Below are 18935 nucleotides of genomic sequence, written 5' to 3'. Positions count from 1 at the left end.
TTGTATATCAACGCTTTTAATTCTTCAACAGTATTCTATATCCACTTCAGTATATCTGAAACACTGTATGAACACTTCAACAATGTTTCCGTCATTTATTTTCCATACAAACATTTTGATGTGTGACTTCGGTAAATCCTATGTTTCTTATAGTTACTTCAAACCATGAAGAACATCATCTTACAATAATTTCTAAGACATTGCTTCCTGAAATGTTGGACTAAAATAAAAGCATAATACATCTCAGCATTATTCAGCCAAGCGAATTTTGGCACACAGTCAAGTAATTGCAAAAAACATTCTTAAGCAAAATTTAAACATAAGCAGAACTGTAGTAAGACACATCAAATGTTGTCGGCGTTACTGGCAGATTTTGGTGATCTGATCTATTTTAGTCAATAAATCTTATATTTACAAAGTATTCCCCGTTAACACACACTGTGGGCTGAGGAACCATTTATAATATCATAATACTCAATCATAATAACCTTCCTGGGTTTATTAAGTTCTCTGCTATAGATGTAAATATATTTCTATATATTGCTTTAACTGCAATATAATTCCTTCATAAAAAATCCCTCAAGTCTCTGAAAATAGTTTTTTTTCTGTTCTATAGCCAGTAGTTTTGGTCGCAGTCTATTATGTTGGTATATTTCAAGTTATGGCTTCTTTCTAACTGCTTCGACATGCTCGAGAGACAATTTAACTTTTCATTTAAAATAAAGGAAAATAAATAAATTTAAAATAAAGCACAAGAAAGAGACATTTTTTTACAATGACCTCTCACAGACAAAAAAAAAAGAAACAGAAGCTCTATTCTGGTTTTGCGTGCTCCAGCATGTGTAGAATTGGTACAAAGCATTGTGATGAGTTTTCACATACAGTACATCAATTTGACTGCTTTCTGCCGGTACCCTTGAGCTGGATCAGTTATGTTTGGTTGATTTGGTTGATCTTAATATTCTTAAAGAATCCCAAGACTGTTTCATGCTGCTATCAAGTGCAAAGTCCCATTATCTGTCTGACTCCATCTCCATCACGATGCTTTGGCATTTCCTTATTGGTCCGTGGATGTCAAAAGCCATATGATTGGATCCCAAGGAGAAGACATGTTGAATATTAACATGTCATAAACGGCCACACAGAAGCTGTAAGCAAAATTACTGGATACAACTAAATACTGTATGTATATAATGAAATGAATATTCATAAACTACTCAAGACCCTTCCCTGTTCAGAGGAAGACCTGCTCATGGAGTCTATAGTCTGTTCCATCAGACAACAGGCCAGTCTTGGGTAGAGAATTGAAAAAACATTAGCAGTGTGAGGCCTCACGGTCCCGAGGGTCTGTAGCGGATTCACTCTCTTCAGGAATGTCCTGCAGATCTGTAGAAGATGAAGAGAAAAAACAATTAAGTAAAAGAATACTGAAAAATGAAACTGTATTTAGACATTACACACAGAAATGAGGCAGTTTTCAGTTCAGATGCTTTGGAATTTTACCAAATGATCTGGATGAAATAAATTGCTTCCTGACGATATAATTTATATCTAGAATGTGCACTGTAAATTTATTCAAGATTAACACTTGATAAGCCAAATGCGAGTTACAATTGCCTTTGGAAAGTAAATTATTTTAATGGACAGATGGCCTGTAACCTTTAGGAACTGCAATCATGTCAGATCCCCAAAATAAGCAATGGGTAAAAAAGCTATACATTTATATAATTTTTTAACCAATTTTTTTACCACACATGCCTACAAATAATAGACTAAATTGAAAAAAATCTACATTTATGCATAAGGAGGTTCTCCTGTCTGACAGAGTTTAGTGTGTGTTTGACAGTTTGTGTACCTTTGTGTATGTGTGGGTGAGTGTGGAAGGTTTAATATGATAATTCAATGTGTATGTGTGTTGTGCACATTGGTTGCATAATCGTGTGTAGGCTGCTGTTAGTGTTACAAAGGGCCAAAGTTTACAGCGTTCTAGGTGAAGCACATCTACGCAGACTGTCTGTTAAATATGTAATCGTTTCATATAAAAAAGGAACAAAATCAGAGCAACAAACTCCCTGGCAACCAGTTTCCTACATTGCGCTAATCTCTTGTATCTTTTCTTCCCCCTCATATAATAATTTCAATATTTAATGTATAATTATTTACTGTTAATGTAAATGTATTGTAAATTAATGTATTTATTTGATATGTAGCCATATAATAATATATATTATTATATTTACATTAATACATTATTATATTATTTTAAATACATATATACATACATATTATTTGAATTATATATATATATATATATATGTGTGTGTATAAAAATATATAAAATATGTATATTCATATAATTATATATACATATATTCATATTATTATATATTATTTACTTATGAATACATACATACATACATAATATTTATCTGTATATATGCATTTATATTTGTTATATATTATCATTTTATATTATATCAATTATAAATATGTGATACATTTTTATGTATGTACATATATTCATATTATTATATAATATTTTATATTATTTAATTATGAATACATACATACACACACAATATTTATATCTGTATATATGCATTTATTTTTGTTATAAATTATAATTTTATATTATATCTATTATAAATACATTATACATTTATTTATTTATATATTATATTTATATCTGTGTATATGTATTCATATCGGTTCTAATAATGTCCTTCTGTGTCATTCTACAGACCTCTGGGACTTTCTGAACGGGGAGACACCCTCGAATCCACCTCGTCGTCATCAGATATCACATCCACTTCCACATCACTGCATTCCTGCAGGCCATCTGATTGGTCCATTGATTCCTGGCTAGCCAATGGGGTGTCAGTATTAGGGTCGGCATCGCTCTCTCTGCGAGTTGATGGGGCCTTGAAAAGAGAAAATGAGAAGCGAATGAGATTTGGGAGCTACAACATTGTAGCTCTTGCATACTTTAGTATGTGTCATGTGGTGTTTGACAATCTTTGCTTCTGGGTGCAAAAATGAATTTAAATTCTGATTTAGACTAAAAGCTTACTAAATACTGTAAAATGAACTCACCTGTGAGCCTGCACTTCCAGCTCCATCCCCTAGAGCGGCGCTAGTGGTCTTAAGATCCCTGAGCTGTTTCTCCAGCTGGGCTCTGGCTCTCTCGCTGTCCCTGAGTTTGCCCTCGGCTCCTCTGAGGCGTCCCAGCTCCTCCTGCAGCAGACTGTGCTGCCGTTGAAGCAGGGCCAGCTCTCCCAGAGAGCCACCGTCACTCGCTCCATCCCGGGACAGGGAGCGCACCGTACGAACCCCTGCGGTGGCCGGGGAGACGGAGCTCTCTCGTCGGCAGAGCTCTAAGATGGAGTCCTGTCGTATCACCACACCCTAGGAGAGGATGAGTTTTTGGCCTCACTGACAATTCATTTTGGATCCCGTTTGGACGTCAGTGCTTAGAAGAATATCTGACAAATATATTTTGCAATGCACACATACCTGCAGAGCGTGTAACTGAGCACTGAGATTCACCAGCCTCTGTGACACCTCCTGAAACACAAAAGACATTATAGATATTAATAAAAATAATAATTTAAATATATAAATACACACACTAGTCCATATAAGCCTGGAAATTTGGGTGTCCTTGTAATATTTATAGGAGGCTAGTGATGCACAGTGTAGTGGAGGGCAATATTTTTTTGCATATAACTGGTAAAATTTAAAAACTAATTCATACCAATAATGGAATTACAGCTGATCATTTCACCTAATCTTGTTATGGACCATGCTTTGCATTGGTTTATAATTTAAAATAACTTTTCTATTTTAATGTATTTTAAAATATAATTTCTTTCTGTGAATGCAAAGCTGAATTTGTTAGCAGCCGTTACTCCAGTCTTCAGTGTCACATGATCCTTCAGAAATCATTCTAATATGCTGATTTGTTGCTCAAGAAACAGTTATTATTAATAATAACAATGTTGAAAATAGTTGTGCAGCGCTCTTTAATTAGTTTTTTGCAAAAAAGGATATTCATGAATAGATTCAGGATTCATTGATGAATAGAGTTAAAAAAAACAGCATTTATTTGAAATAAAAAGCTTTTGTAACGTTACAAACGTCTTTGATCAACTTAATGCATCCTCGCTGAATGAAAGTATTAATTTGATAATAATAATAAAGTTACTGATCCCAAACTTTCGAACTTCTAATTTGTCAGTAAATTAAAAGCAAAAGTTAACGAGTTTTTCACATTGTCTTTATGTATTGCAAAATCCATATTCTAAGCATTTAATCGCAAGCTATTGTGTGTGTAAGTGTGCTTTGTTTTTATTAATTTGCTAGTCACTCTAGTCAGTTTAAAGAATTCTAAAGCGAAATGTTAAATAATCAGTTATCATTAATATCAGCCCATATATATGCGCTGATATGCACTCGGCACATCCCTACATAGCACACAATAAGCCTAAATGTCGGTACCTCACTTGGTGTCTTGTCCTCCATTTGATTCCCATTACCATCCTGTAGAGAATAGGGTTTCTGCATTATTCACACAATCAAAATTCTGAATCAGCAAATTAATTCAAAAAGCTTTCATTTGTCAGCACACGTTGAAAAGCACTGTCTTGCTATGTGTCGATGAAAAGGGAGATGAAGCGCAGAATTCAAGCACCAGTGGCGAGTCGTGATGGAGAGTTTTTGGTAGATTCAGGTTGCTATGGAAACCTGCTAGTTTCAGATGGGCTTAAAATGACAAATTTTTTTTCAGCATTACATAAAAACTCAGCAATAGCATCAAACCATCTTACTATGTGCTATGTTATGTTGTCTGAAGTAACTATGTTACAATGTGAATTATTACATTTTATGAAGCAGGCAATGCTGGATGTCAGAGAAGTGTGATAAACAACTCACTAACATAGATATATAAGCATATTTTCTTACAAAACAACGTTAGTTTTGTGTACCTGAGCAGCTTGGTTCTCCTGAGAGCCATTGACTAATACCTCTTGTCCATCTAGAAGAATGGAGGAAGCACAATGGTTAGATAAAAAGGTATATTTGGCCAATCAGACACACAAAAAGCACATTCATTTACATACCGCGTGTTGTGTATTTGACACCTACTGATTACTAGCGCTCCAGTGTGGTTGTGATGGCCGTTGAAACTGCAGGGCAGAGGAACCTCAAAACTGGACCCTAATAACAGCTCTGTCAATCTGTCCACTGCAGAGAGTGAGAAAAAGTACATCATGACATTTTACAAGATATTATTGAAGATTTAGCTAAAATGGTCTGTGAACTTTCCAAAATAGGAAAAAAAAGAATATTAAACTTTTTTTGTTTAAATAAAAAGAGACAGAGATATACTGGCAGCAAGTATGAATTTTATTATATTAATATTTTTTGTTATTATTTTATTTATATATTTTCAATTAATTTTAAGATATTTAAAGATATTTAATCTACACAAACTAAAAACAAACATTAAAAAAAACCAACAAATTTATTTATTCAGAGCATGGGTCAATATTTTATATATTTAAAACATTTTTAATTGCTACAATGCCAAAACCTCAATGCTTTTATACAGATATCTGAACATTTTTCAGACAATAATTTAAAATGTTAGAAATATATATTTTAATATTTCCAAGATATTTCAGATTTTTAATCTCTGTGAACTAAACATATATAACTAAAAATACTGTCTGAAATATATTTGAAAATGCTTCTGTTTTCACTAATGAAATCTGTCATTTATTTATTCAGATGCTGTGCCGATTTATTAATTGCTAAGATGCTGAATCTTCAAAGCTTTTATTTGGATATTTGTACATTTTTATAGTTGTGCTTTTCGAAAAAAAAAAATAAATAAATAAATAAATTCCCTTATCGACTCGCATGGCAAAAGCAGTCTTGGACTCTAACCTTCTTTTCTGTGGTCATGCACTGCTTACTCATAGTGTGAATACTTTAACCTATTAACATGGGCGGTGAAATAAATACACACTAGAGGGTGAAACCAGCCTCATACAGGTGGAACGCCCTGCTTTAGCCCTGAATGTAACATCCTGTCTGTCTTACCCTCAGTTATGGCCTGTGTGAGCAGCTGTTCCCCGTGAGGCGCCTGAGGAGACTCGGCTCTGAACAGGTTTCTGGAACAGGACGGCAGCATGACCTCATAACCTCCCATGACCTCCGCCAAGTCAGAGAACAGGGTGACCCGCTCCTGAAGCAGCTCTAACACCTCCCTGTCCTTCTGCTGGATATCAGCTGAAACACAGAGAAGGAGGAACAAAGTGCTTGTTTGAATAAAACACCAACGTCAGCTTCTTTACACTCAAGATAGTGGCTTTGTTCCTCCTTCAAATTCTGTGTAAAGATGTCAAAACACATAAAAATCTGTATATGTCAAGACGACTTGTTTTTTTACTAGCTAGCTCGTTTGTTTTGAAAAAATGTCTTGTGATAGGTAACCGACTGATCTGACAGATGGGTGAAAGAGCTCTTTTGAGCTTTTTAAAATGCTTCTTTTAATCCTTCAATGCTTAACACACTGTAGTGATTCATCTTTTGAAAAACAATCTGAATGAAAACATGTTTGTCCCAGTGTTGGGAGTGTGAATGTGTATGCGTTAGTGTTTAAAGCAAACCTCTGAGTCTTCGCAGAAGGGCCTTGTCCTCTGTTTCTATCAGAGGGAATTCTTCTCTTGATGGACAGCTGTGTGACAAAACAATGACAGTAAATGAGAATGACCATTAGAAATGGTAGATTAGTGCATTTTAGTGGATGTCAGTTAACACTGCAGTCATCTATACACTCGTGTCCCTGCTTTTAACAAGTACAAATTTAAAATGTTTTCTGGGAAAATAGACCAAAAGTATAAGTCACTCTATACAGTTTTTGAATGAAACTGAAAATATTGCCAGTGCTTGTACTTTCTTTGCTAATAAATTTTTTTCTGAAGGAAGTTGTTAGAATGTATTCATTTTGAAAGTGTCACTGTATACCAGGGGGTTTTAAAGCTGCAGTCCGGGGACTCCCAGGGGGCAGCAAGGGGGTATTAGCAAAAAAAATGTTGAGTAAAAAAAAGGGGGGGAAAAATAACATAAATATACATATTTATTAATGATAATTATTAATAACTAATAATAATAATATTTAAAAAAAATAATTATATGAATAATATAATAGCACATTATTATTATTATTATTATTAATATGAATAATAAAATAACAATTACTACTATTAATAACTATTATTAAATTATTCAGTATAATTATAAATATAATAATAATAATAGTACTTACTAATAAATAAATAAATACTGAATTTGACATTATTGCCTCTGTAATATCACTCTTACAATTTTTTTCAACATAGTATAAATGGTATCTTTTCTATATTTTTGGGAAGGAGTCCCTTGCAAGCTGTCAAGTTTGTTTTTGCTGAGCTGTAATGTAAACAAAGGCTATTGGCAAGTCAAGCTTCCCACAGAACTGACATATCCCTTCAAAATGTCCTGATTCAAAAGAAAATACAAAGGAACAATACAGAAAAGAGCTTTCATGGGATTTTCCATTCAACTGCAAAAACAGAGATGCCTAAAAAGTCAAATGGCAGCTTCGAGTGCTGTGTGGACTGATGTATTTGCATGCATGTACCTGCTGATGGTTTGCTGTATGAGCCGTATCCAGGTGTTTCTGTCATCTTTAGATGCCGCATAGAGCTCGTACATTTCAGGTGGGCTAGACTCACTGCTGATCAGGAACAAGCCTCGCTCCTGATTGGCTATGTCTCGGACCAAGAGACTCTGCAGTGAGACCACAGCAGATTTATCCTACAGAGAGAATGAGAAGAAAAGAGATAGTGTTGTACACTATCTCTTTAGTGTACAACTAAAGAGATAGTTGTAGTGTTTCACAAACGAATCGCTTCACAGTATCACAGTTACATGGAAAAGTTAAATACTTAATTGCAAAGTAACTTACCAAACTGGCAAAGATGAACCGTTGATCTTTCTCTTGCAAGAATACTAGAATATCAGTCATCAGCATAACCTGAACATCTAGAACACAAAGAAAACTATTACTTATCCTATTACTTGTTTCGCTTCTGTTTCAGTTTTTATAACCATTTCTTACTAGTTGTAAGTAAGTTGTTGTTTTTTAGCATGTGTGTTTGGCAGTGTTATTTTTTAGGATTACTGATAAACTATTGTCATTTGATTTGTATTATTTGTATTTGTTATTTATTTTAATTTTAGTTACATTATGTCTGAGTTTATTATGTCTGTATAGGTCTTTATAGGTCTTAGTTATTTTAATACTTCAACAAACTAAATGGAAACTAAATAAATAAATAAAACGGGAAATTCTGTACATTCAAACACCCACAGCACATTACATGTCAGCTAATACAATAGCACGTGTGTCTCTCTCCCTCTCACACAGACATGTATCACATCACACTTCCTCATAAACAGCCTCAGTCTTCACTACCTTTGAGGCGAGAGCTGGGCGTTTTCCAGAGCAGCGTGCCTTCGTGTATCAGCTGCCTGCGGAGCAGTTCGGCCGGTCTGAACAGGGCTCCGGAGCGGAGTTTGGCCTCGGCCCGCGGGTCGACCCTGGATCGGATCTCTTGCAGCCGCTGTGTCCTTTCAAGCTCCAACACTTGCTGGTCCACCGAACAGAGCAGCTCCCGTATACAAGACAGCGCCTGAGACAGACCTGCAGCTTCCTCTGGATTGTCTGCATTGTTACATACAATAGTCAGTCTACAAAGTCCATAACCAGGGGCATTTTATGACACATGTGTATATAATACATATTTTTCATTTTTTTAAAAATTCATATATATATATATACATATATATTTTACATATATTTTATTTATATATATACACACATATATTTTATTTATATATATACACACATATATATATATATATATATATATACATACATACATACACACACACATATATATATATATATATATATATATATATATATATATATATATATATATATATATATATATATATATATATATATATATATATATATATATATATATATATATATATATATATATATATATATATATATATATATATATATATATATATATATATATATATATATATATATATATATATATATATATATATATATATATATATATATATATATATATATATATATATATATATATATATATATATATATATATATATATATATATATATATATATATATATATATATATATATATATATATATATATATATATATATATATATATATATATATATATATATATATATATATATATATATATATATATATATATATATATATATATATATATATATATATATATATATATATATATATATATATGTATATATATATATATATAAAATAATATATATTTTTTTTTAAAGGGACACTGAAAAGTTATAGACCATGGGAGGAAGGCCGGAGGTGAGCAGCTGTTTAAATACAGTCATTATTGACACTGGCGACATTTATATGCTTGTGTCTTACCTTTGGTATTATCATAGATACGTTGCAACAGGACGGGGTATTTCGTGATGCGCTGAGTGACCAATAGGATGCACTCCTGGAACCCGTGACGACGCAGTAGAGGACCCCGACTCACCCTCTGAGAGCGACAAAGACAATGACAAATGGACTGTTAACGGTTTCTGCCTCTGTGTGCTATATTTCTACACACACAGTTTAAAGTTGTGTCCAAAATCTACAGCAGCTGTTATGCCCGGTCAGCCAGATTTGTGTATGAAGGCACCTGCTCAGGAAACTGATTTTAGACAGATACCATAACGTCATGTCTAATGAGCTAGAACTAATTTATGTGCAAAGCAAATATTTAATGACTAAAATATTATTATTTAATAACCAAGCAAATATTTAATGACTAAAATATTAATTTCTAAGTAGAATTCTGTAAATCTGTAACAACATTTAGTAAAAATACTTGAAAACTTGGTAACACTTTATTTTACGGTGTCCTTGTTACACGTTACATGTACTTACTATTATAATAACAATAAATTATGCATAATTACATGCCAGTAACCCTAAACCAAACCCTAACCATATGTGACCCTGGGCCACAAAACCAGTTTTAAGTCGCTGGGGTATATTTGTAGCAATAGCCAAAAATACATTGTATGGGTCAGAATTATTGATTTTTCTTTTATCCCAAAAATCATTAGGATATTAAGTAAAGTTCATGTTCTATGAAGATATTTTGTAAATTTCCTACTGTAAATATATTAAAACGTAATTTTTGATTAGTAATATGCATTGCTAAGAACTTCATTTGGACAACTTTAAATATTTAGAAATCTAAATATTTCTTAATATTTCGATTTTTTTTGCACCCTCAGATTCCAGATTTTCAAATAGTTGTATCTCGGCCAAATATCGTCATATCCTAACAAACCATACGTCAATGGAAAGCTTATTTATTCAGATGATGTATAAATCTCAATTTCGAAACATTGACACTTATGACTGATTTTGTGGTACAGGGTCACATATAGTAAGTACGTGTAGTTAATTAATATTACTCAGTACTTAAATGTATAATTACACTGTAACATGGACACCCTAAAATAAAGTGTAACCGAAAACTTTTCAAGTGAACATCCATTTTTTTATACTGTACATTCTAATGTTGTAATGCCTAAATTCACTTGTACCTTTTAAAGCATATTTACATTTATTTGTGATTATTTTATATTTAGAAAATATTTAATATTGTACACATTTTCATTTTAGCCAGTATTTCTTTGTTTTAAAATACTTTGATCTTGCCATGAAAATAGCCTTTGATGCCGACATGGTAAGAAAACAAATGTAAAAATAAATAAATAAATAAATAAATACTATTAAAATGAATAATGTTATCAATTTATAAAATTATTTAATAGTATCAGACAAAATGTTTTAACATTTTATAGTAATATATAATAAATATATAAATAATATAGTAATATTTAATAAATATATAAATAATATAGCAATATACAATATAGTATACAATTTAATTTTGGTCAGAATCTTTTAAAGTAATTTTGTTTTGCCATGAAAATAGCCTTTTATGCTGAAATAATTTACCAATATCGGAGAGAAGTTAATCATATCAGGCACTGACAAGAATTGGACATAGGTTTTCTGCTGGTGTATCCCTAAATTATTAATATTTAAAACTTGCCTTTTTCTCTTTATTAAATAGGAAAGCCAAGATTTTGAAAAGAAAGTGCACACATGACCCTGGGTCACCTTCCACACCACTGCTCTGACAATATTTAACTTTTTAAATAAAAGGAGTGCATTCAATAGCATATGCGTTTTGCTTTGGTATCGAAAATCATGACATGTCACTGGTTTTGTTATCGTGACAGCCCCATACTAAGCTATTACAACTAAAATAATGCACAAGTGCCAAACACGACCATAATACCTGGAAATCTGATGATTCACACATCTATGAGAGTTTGCAGGCATTTAAACCATTAATCTACCAGCCCACCATCATTCATCACTCAGTACCACTCTGTCCTCCCACTAGCAACACACAAGACAACACCTGACCCGGTTATGCAAACACAAGACGCACCTGGACGGCAAACACCCTCGTCAGTCTCTCTCGTTCTTACCCGTATAAAGAGCTGCAGTCTCTTGTCTCTGGCCAGCAGCTCTTTGTAGAGTTTGACGGCCTTCATATGACGACTGCAGAACTCAGAATACACCTTCAGCATCTCGTCAGCGCTCTGACCTGAGAACTGACGTACACACAAAGACAGTGCACTGTGAACATTTTGCTCCCTGAAACCTGAAAGCTTTCAGCCTCCCAATCTCATACACTCGGAGAGAATGACGTTTCAATTTCCATTTGTCACTTTTTCTTTCTTTTTGACTTTTCACTGCCTCTACATCATGACATTATGCTTTTCTCATTCAAAACCATGTATTTGCAATGAAATCTGTTTCAAGTAAAGTGTTTCAAAAACAGACCCATTCCAATTTGTTGCACTGTTCCATGACTAACTGTTTATTTTTTTACATTAATGCATTTAATTGAAAGCTCTAATTTGTATGACACATTTTAAACTGGCAATTAAAACAGACACGTTCATCCAAAATCACTTAAGGCAGGCCAAATGTAACCAAATGCATTTATTCCCTGTTCCGTCCACCTTAACTAACAATCGCACTCCTACCTGTTGTATTAGCAAATCGCTGATCTGAGTGATGGTGAAATTGTTTGTGCTGTCAGGTTGCAGGCTTTGAGCGCGTCGTTCGAGCAGCTGTGTGAGGAAGTGCGTGTGAAGCGTCAACAGGCGCTCCAGGCAGGGGAACAGTGCATGCACAACCCCCAGCTCCAGCTGCACCTCCTCCAGCATACCCCGCCTGAACACACCATCCATGATCCGCAGCGTCCGAACGTGATGGAGCTCCGTCTGGATCAGCTCTGAAATGACATCGGAAAGGTTGTTAACATTTAATGGGCCTTTGTTGGACATGTAGCTCAAATAAATGTCCTTTTTAAGGGTGGACAACTTATTTAATTTGATGTGAAGAAAAAAAAGGTAGTGAGGCGTAGAAGTACAGTTCATTCCATCTGCTGTACTACCATCTGTGTACCTTGGTGTCGAATGTTCAGCCAACAAAACACTGTGCATGATAATTTCTTTCATTTTTATATTTAGATGATTTTTTCAGTCATCTAAAACTCTCTTAAAGTTATTTTAATAATACTTTAATATCACTTTTAAATGTAATCTTAAGCAAATCTGAGAGTAAATATCCACAATATAATATTGTGATGCATAAATTTAAAGTTCAACAAATTAGTATAGAATTTTAATATAGGCCATTTATTGGTTATTTTATAGAATTTTTATATATTTTAATATAAGACATTAAAAGCATACTTCAACAGACATATATCCCTCAATGCCTCGTTTTCATTCTTAAAAAAATAAACACAGTGTCTGTCTGACAGGCATTACTGTTTATATGAAAGCAATTAATAGCATCTTTATCAGGTTTCAGAGTCAACGGCCCATTTAAAGTCATAAACGTTCTTTGATTTTAGACTTAGATCTGTGTATTTTCTAACCATAGATGACGTCCTGTCTCTTGATAACATCTTTACGGTGGGTCTGCAAGTAGGTGGAATCTACCGCCATGCTCCAGGAATCTGCTTCAAATTCCCGGCCTTCATACTCCAGATCATCCAGCAGAGAGGTGAAGTAGCCCTCTCCTAAAAGCAAGAGAAAGAATAATAATAACCATTTCTGTATTATAACTTCAGTTTTAAGGCAAACAGGATGGTCAGACATGAAATTTGTGAACTGAACAGCAGCCAATGACACCAATCAAAAACGTAGCTCTAATTTTCCTAACCATATAGGAAATATTTTTTTTGATTCTTTATAAGACACATCACTATTAAAAAGTTTGTGGCCAGTAAGATTTAATGTTTAATATTTTTCAACAATGTCTCTTATGCTCACCAAGGCTGCATTTATTTGAATCAAAAATATAGTAAAAATTGTGAATATTCAGGGCTCTACGCTTATTTTTCTTTTTAGGAGCACTTGTGCTCCTAACTTAAAAAATTTAGGAGCACAGTCAAAAATTTAGGAGCACCAAAATTTGATCAAAAAATAGCCTTCCCATTACGAGGTGATATTTGACTCCTTAAAGTGATTTACAGTAGAATTTTGTTTTTACCTTTGTAATGGCATTTTTCTATCTTTATTAAAAGTATGTAATCTTTTATGTCAAATTTAACAAAAAAAAATTATTTTATAAGCTTTTTAAAACTCAATGCTGCAAAAACACGTAGAAACCTTTGAAGCTCCCCTCAGCGATCACAATCACAAGTATGATGAAGATCTGGTCAGTCGCACTGGTGCTCCTAAATATTTTTTCATAGTCGCACGCAGTAGCAAATGCGACTGAAATGGTCGCACTGTAGAGCCCTGATATTGTGAACTGTTATTACCATTTTAAAATACTTTTAAAAAAATTTTAATATAGAAAACCATTACATTTATTACAATACAATCATTTATTCCTGAATTTTCAGCAGCTATTACTTCACATTACAGTGTCACATGATCCTTCGGAAACTATTCTAATATGCTGATTTGATAACATTTCTTCTTATTATTAATGTTGGAAACCGTTGTGCTGTTTACCCTCATCATTGAGTGACTCCATGGACATGGTTCTGCTCCTGAAGTTGAGTGAGTCTGTGGATTGAGACAAGATCCTGCGCAGCCCCAGAGGAGAGTCATCATTTAGAGTCCTACACGCACATGCACACACACACGGACCATGTGCATGCATACAAACAGAAATCACAAGTATGATGAAGATCTGGTCAGTCGCACTGGTGCTCCTAAATATTTTTTCATAGTCGCACGCAGTAGCAAATGCGACTGAAATGGTCGCACTGTAGAGCCCTGATATTGTGAACTGTTATTACCATTTTAAAATACTTTTTAAAAAATTTTAATATAGAAAACCATTACATTTATTACAATACAATATGTCATTTATTCCTGAATTTTCAGCAGCTATTACTTCACATTACAGTGTCACATGATCCTTCGGAAACTATTCTAATATGCTGATTTGATAACATTTCTTCTTATTATTAATGTTGGAAACCGTTGTGCTGTTTACCCTCATCATTGAGTGACTCCATGGACATGGTTCTGCTCCTGAAGTTGAGTGAGTCTGTGGATTGAGACAAGATCCTGCGCAGCCCCAGAGGAGAGTCATCATTTAGAGTCCTACACGCACATGCACACACACACGGACCATGTGCATGCATACAAACAGATGTATACATATGCATGCAATCACATGCAAAAGACAAAAAAAGCAAAACAAAAAACAACAAAATGAGAGGCAGGCATCATAATCACCACAGAAACAAAAAAATACACACAACAAATTTAAATAAAAATATATTAAATGAATTCAAATCAAGTGAACATAATGACTAATATATAACATTCAAACAAAACTGCTTACATTAAACTAAAACAGCCACAAACACACACACACACATACAAAAAAAAAAAAAAGATACAGAAAAATACAGTCATGAGAATGGTCTCTCTCTATATATACAGCAGATATTTCACGACACAAGATTAATGTGTTTTTAATTGCATTTTTTACAGTACAGTATTTATAAACTAGGAACTTGTTCATTTAGTGATTTGATGGTATAGCCCACAGATAAGAGCCCCATTTTATGCATCTGTCTGTCATTTGTGTCACTCACCCTGCAATGTTATTGGTGGAGACGCTCTTGGAAAGTAAGAGAGAAGACCGCCCACGACGGGACCCGAGTAGTGACTGGCGAAGACTGTCTGATGGGTAGATGGCAGAGCTTGGCCGTTCCTTTAAATGGGCTTCAGAGAGGCAGAACAAAGAGAGCAATGTCATGTTTAGACCTGGTATTACTCAATTTTGGTCAGTCATATTCACATAATCTTCTCAATGATATCTAATCACAATCGGTCACAGGATACACATCACCTCAGACATGCTAATACCAGATGTAAACAGTGCACTTGGTTCCATCACATCCTCACCTTTATTCCTCAGCGTCACATTCTGATAGGCCGAATTGTTCCTCATCAGCGCCATTTTCTGTTGCTATTGTGACACACATACAGAGAAATCAAATTTATGACCCATTTAGACTAAATCTTTTTAATAAACCATATGAAGAAAACTGACCCAATTTTGATTAATTTCTTCTACATCATACCATCAATCAAAGCCAGTGTCTGCATGACTATGATCCAAGTAAACCATGTGACAAGTGTGTGCACTAATATCCCACCTTTTGTTTCATTTTGACACAGTTTGGTAGCGTGTCCCTGCAGCGGTTGTGGATGGTGACGTTACAGGCTGAAAAAAAAGAGCAGGCAGGAAAACCACTGTTATTTTATCTCGTCATCAGACAGTATAAGCGTCATACAATCACATGTACACACAAATGTAATAAATGATGATTGTGATCTTTTCAGTAACATAACTTTCAATTTGACTTCTGGTTGGTCCAAGTTGGTCATTAGTTGGTTGACCTACCACTATGTTCCAAAAACAATCTTGACTATGTTAGACTGATAAGTAGCTGGTTTATTGTCAGTCTAACATGATCTATTAGCTTAAACCAGCTAGAAACCAACCACAGAGTTTTCAAACAAAGCTAGCGGCTTACAATGGATTTTCCAGCAAGGAAATACAAAAAAACTAAATCCCTCTAATCCATACTCTAATCTCCCTTTCAATATTACAGCAAATAATCAAGGATATGTCAGATGTACCATACCCAGTTTTTGCCTCTCTTTCTCTCCCTCTTGACCCCTGTCCATGTCTGCGTTAAAATGCTTGTTCTAGATCTTCTTTACAGCATGCTACTAGTCACTGAGCATTTTCTCTGGTTACAGCGTATTGCTTTTGTCTCTGAACCCCTATTGTTTCAGAACGGCTTTGCTTCCTGTTTTGAGGGTGGCTGGGAAGGAAGAGGGACAGGGGCTCCGGCGGGGTTTCCCTGGCCCGAATGCTCCACAACACACACCTACATGAGTCAAAATAATCACCCAAGGAGCAGCAGTGCATCTCAAAGAGGAACATTTTATTTAAAAAATACATAAATTACAGTAGAAATGTCCGTTTTAAGAAGTCCACTTTAAAAATAACTTATTTCAAATGTGGTGTCTTGGCAAAGCCAAACACAGACAGAACTGAGATCTAAGAAGCAGTTCTCAGTTTGCTCTTTATTAAATCACATTGCCATTGCGATCTCACATTTATAATCAACGAAGCTCTCTACATTGCACAATGAATCTTTTATTTACACCGTCTACACTTTGCTTATGAAAGGATTCATGAGATATGTCTGTGATACATTACTCAATGCTGCAAAAACACGTAGAAACCTTTGAAGCTCCCCTCAGCGATCACAATCACAAGTATGATGAAGATCTGGTCAGTCGCACTGGTGCTCCTAAATATTTTTTCATAGTCGCACGCAGTAGCAAATGCGACTGAAATGGTCGCACTGTAGAGCCCTGATATTGTGAACTGTTATTACCATTTTAAAATACTTTTTAAAAAATTTTAATATAGAAAACCATTACATTTATTACAATACAATATGTCATTTATTCCTGAATTTTCAGCAGCTATTACTTCACATTACAGTGTCACATGATCCTTCGGAAACTATTCTAATATGCTGATTTGATAACATTTCTTCTTATTATTAATGTTGGAAACCGTTGTGCTGTTTACCCTCATCATTGAGTGACTCCATGGACATGGTTCTGCTCCTGAAGTTGAGTGAGTCTGTGGATTGAGACAAGATCCTGCGCAGCCCCAGAGGAGAGTCATCATTTAGAGTCCTACACGCACATGCACACACACACGGACCATGTGCATGCATACAAACAGATGTATACATATGCATGCAATCACATGCAAAAGACAAAAAAAGCAAAACAAAAAACAACAAAATGAGAGGCAGGCATCATAATCACCACAGAAACAAAAAAATACACACAACAAATTTAAATAAAAATATATTAAATGAATTCAAATCAAGTGAACATAATGACTAATATATAACATTCAAACAAAACTGCTTACATTAAACTAAAACAGCCACAAACACACACACACACATACAAAAAAAAAAAAAAGATACAGAAAAATACAGTCATGAGAATGGTCTCTCTCTATATATACAGCAGATATTTCACGACACAAGATTAATGTGTTTTTAATTGCATTTTTTACAGTACAGTATTTATAAACTAGGAACTTGTTCATTTAGTGATTTGATGGTATAGCCCACAGATAAGAGCCCCATTTTATGCATCTGTCTGTCATTTGTGTCACTCACCCTGCAATGTTATTGGTGGAGACGCTCTTGGAAAGTAAGAGAGAAGACCGCCCACGACGGGACCCGAGTAGTGACTGGCGAAGACTGTCTGATGGGTAGATGGCAGAGCTTGGCCGTTCCTTTAAATGGGCTTCAGAGAGGCAGAACAAAGAGAGCAATGTCATGTTTAGACCTGGTATTACTCAATTTTGGTCAGTCATATTCACATAATCTTCTCAATGATATCTAATCACAATCGGTCACAGGATACACATCACCTCAGACATGCTAATACCAGATGTAAACAGTGCACTTGGTTCCATCACATCCTCACCTTTATTCCTCAGCGTCACATTCTGATAGGCCGAATTGTTCCTCATCAGCGCCATTTTCTGTTGCTATTGTGACACACATACAGAGAAATCAAATTTATGACCCATTTAGACTAAATCTTTTTAATAAACCATATGAAGAAAACTGACCCAATTTTGATTAATTTCTTCTACATCATACCATCAATCAAAGCCAGTGTCTGCATGACTATGATCCAAGTAAACCATGTGACAAGTGTGTGCACTAATATCCCACCTTTTGTTTCATTTTGACACAGTTTGGTAGCGTGTCCCTGCAGCGGTTGTGGATGGTGACGTTACAGGCTGAAAAAAAAGAGCAGGCAGGAAAACCACTGTTATTTTATCTCGTCATCAGACAGTATAAGCGTCATACAATCACATGTACACACAAATGTAATAAATGATGATTGTGATCTTTTCAGTAACATAACTTTCAATTTGACTTCTGGTTGGTCCAAGTTGGTCATTAGTTGGTTGACCTACCACTATGTTCCAAAAACAATCTTGACTATGTTAGACTGATAAGTAGCTGGTTTATTGTCAGTCTAACATGATCTATTAGCTTAAACCAGCTAGAAACCAACCACAGAGTTTTCAAACA

The 18935-nt window shown here is 34.4% G+C and overlaps 1 protein-coding gene across 1 annotated transcript in view; it reads right to left on the bottom strand.

Annotated features, from left to right (window-relative positions):
- The window catches only part of arhgef2a (Rho guanine nucleotide exchange factor (GEF) 2a), a 49865-nt gene continuing 30930 nt past the window's right edge, over nt 1–18935 (bottom strand). Inside the window, exons 9-28 of the mRNA XM_016563650.1 lie at nt 18570–18637; nt 18316–18379; nt 18003–18132; nt 17393–17502; nt 13182–13325; nt 12280–12530; nt 11716–11841; nt 9575–9692; nt 8525–8773; nt 8015–8091; nt 7688–7863; nt 6675–6742; nt 6106–6294; nt 5146–5244; nt 4986–5035; nt 4498–4539; nt 3514–3564; nt 3094–3405; nt 2744–2921; nt 1–1386 (exon numbers count right to left, since the gene is read on the bottom strand). Of these exons, the coding sequence (XP_016419136.1) occupies nt 1316–1386; nt 2744–2921; nt 3094–3405; nt 3514–3564; nt 4498–4539; nt 4986–5035; nt 5146–5244; nt 6106–6294; nt 6675–6742; nt 7688–7863; nt 8015–8091; nt 8525–8773; nt 9575–9692; nt 11716–11841; nt 12280–12530; nt 13182–13325; nt 17393–17502; nt 18003–18132; nt 18316–18379; nt 18570–18637 (2573 nt within the window). The 3' untranslated portion in view covers nt 1–1315. The remainder of the gene's footprint in view (nt 1387–2743; nt 2922–3093; nt 3406–3513; nt 3565–4497; nt 4540–4985; nt 5036–5145; nt 5245–6105; nt 6295–6674; nt 6743–7687; nt 7864–8014; nt 8092–8524; nt 8774–9574; nt 9693–11715; nt 11842–12279; nt 12531–13181; nt 13326–17392; nt 17503–18002; nt 18133–18315; nt 18380–18569; nt 18638–18935) is intronic.

This window comes from Sinocyclocheilus rhinocerous, unplaced genomic scaffold (genome assembly GCF_001515625.1).
Source record: "Sinocyclocheilus rhinocerous isolate Xijiao unplaced genomic scaffold, SAMN03320098_v1.1 scaffold499, whole genome shotgun sequence".
NCBI lineage: Eukaryota > Metazoa > Chordata > Actinopteri > Cypriniformes > Cyprinidae > Sinocyclocheilus > Sinocyclocheilus rhinocerous.
Note: the sequence above shows the minus strand (reverse complement) of the source record. Positions and strands in the feature narration are given on the sequence as shown.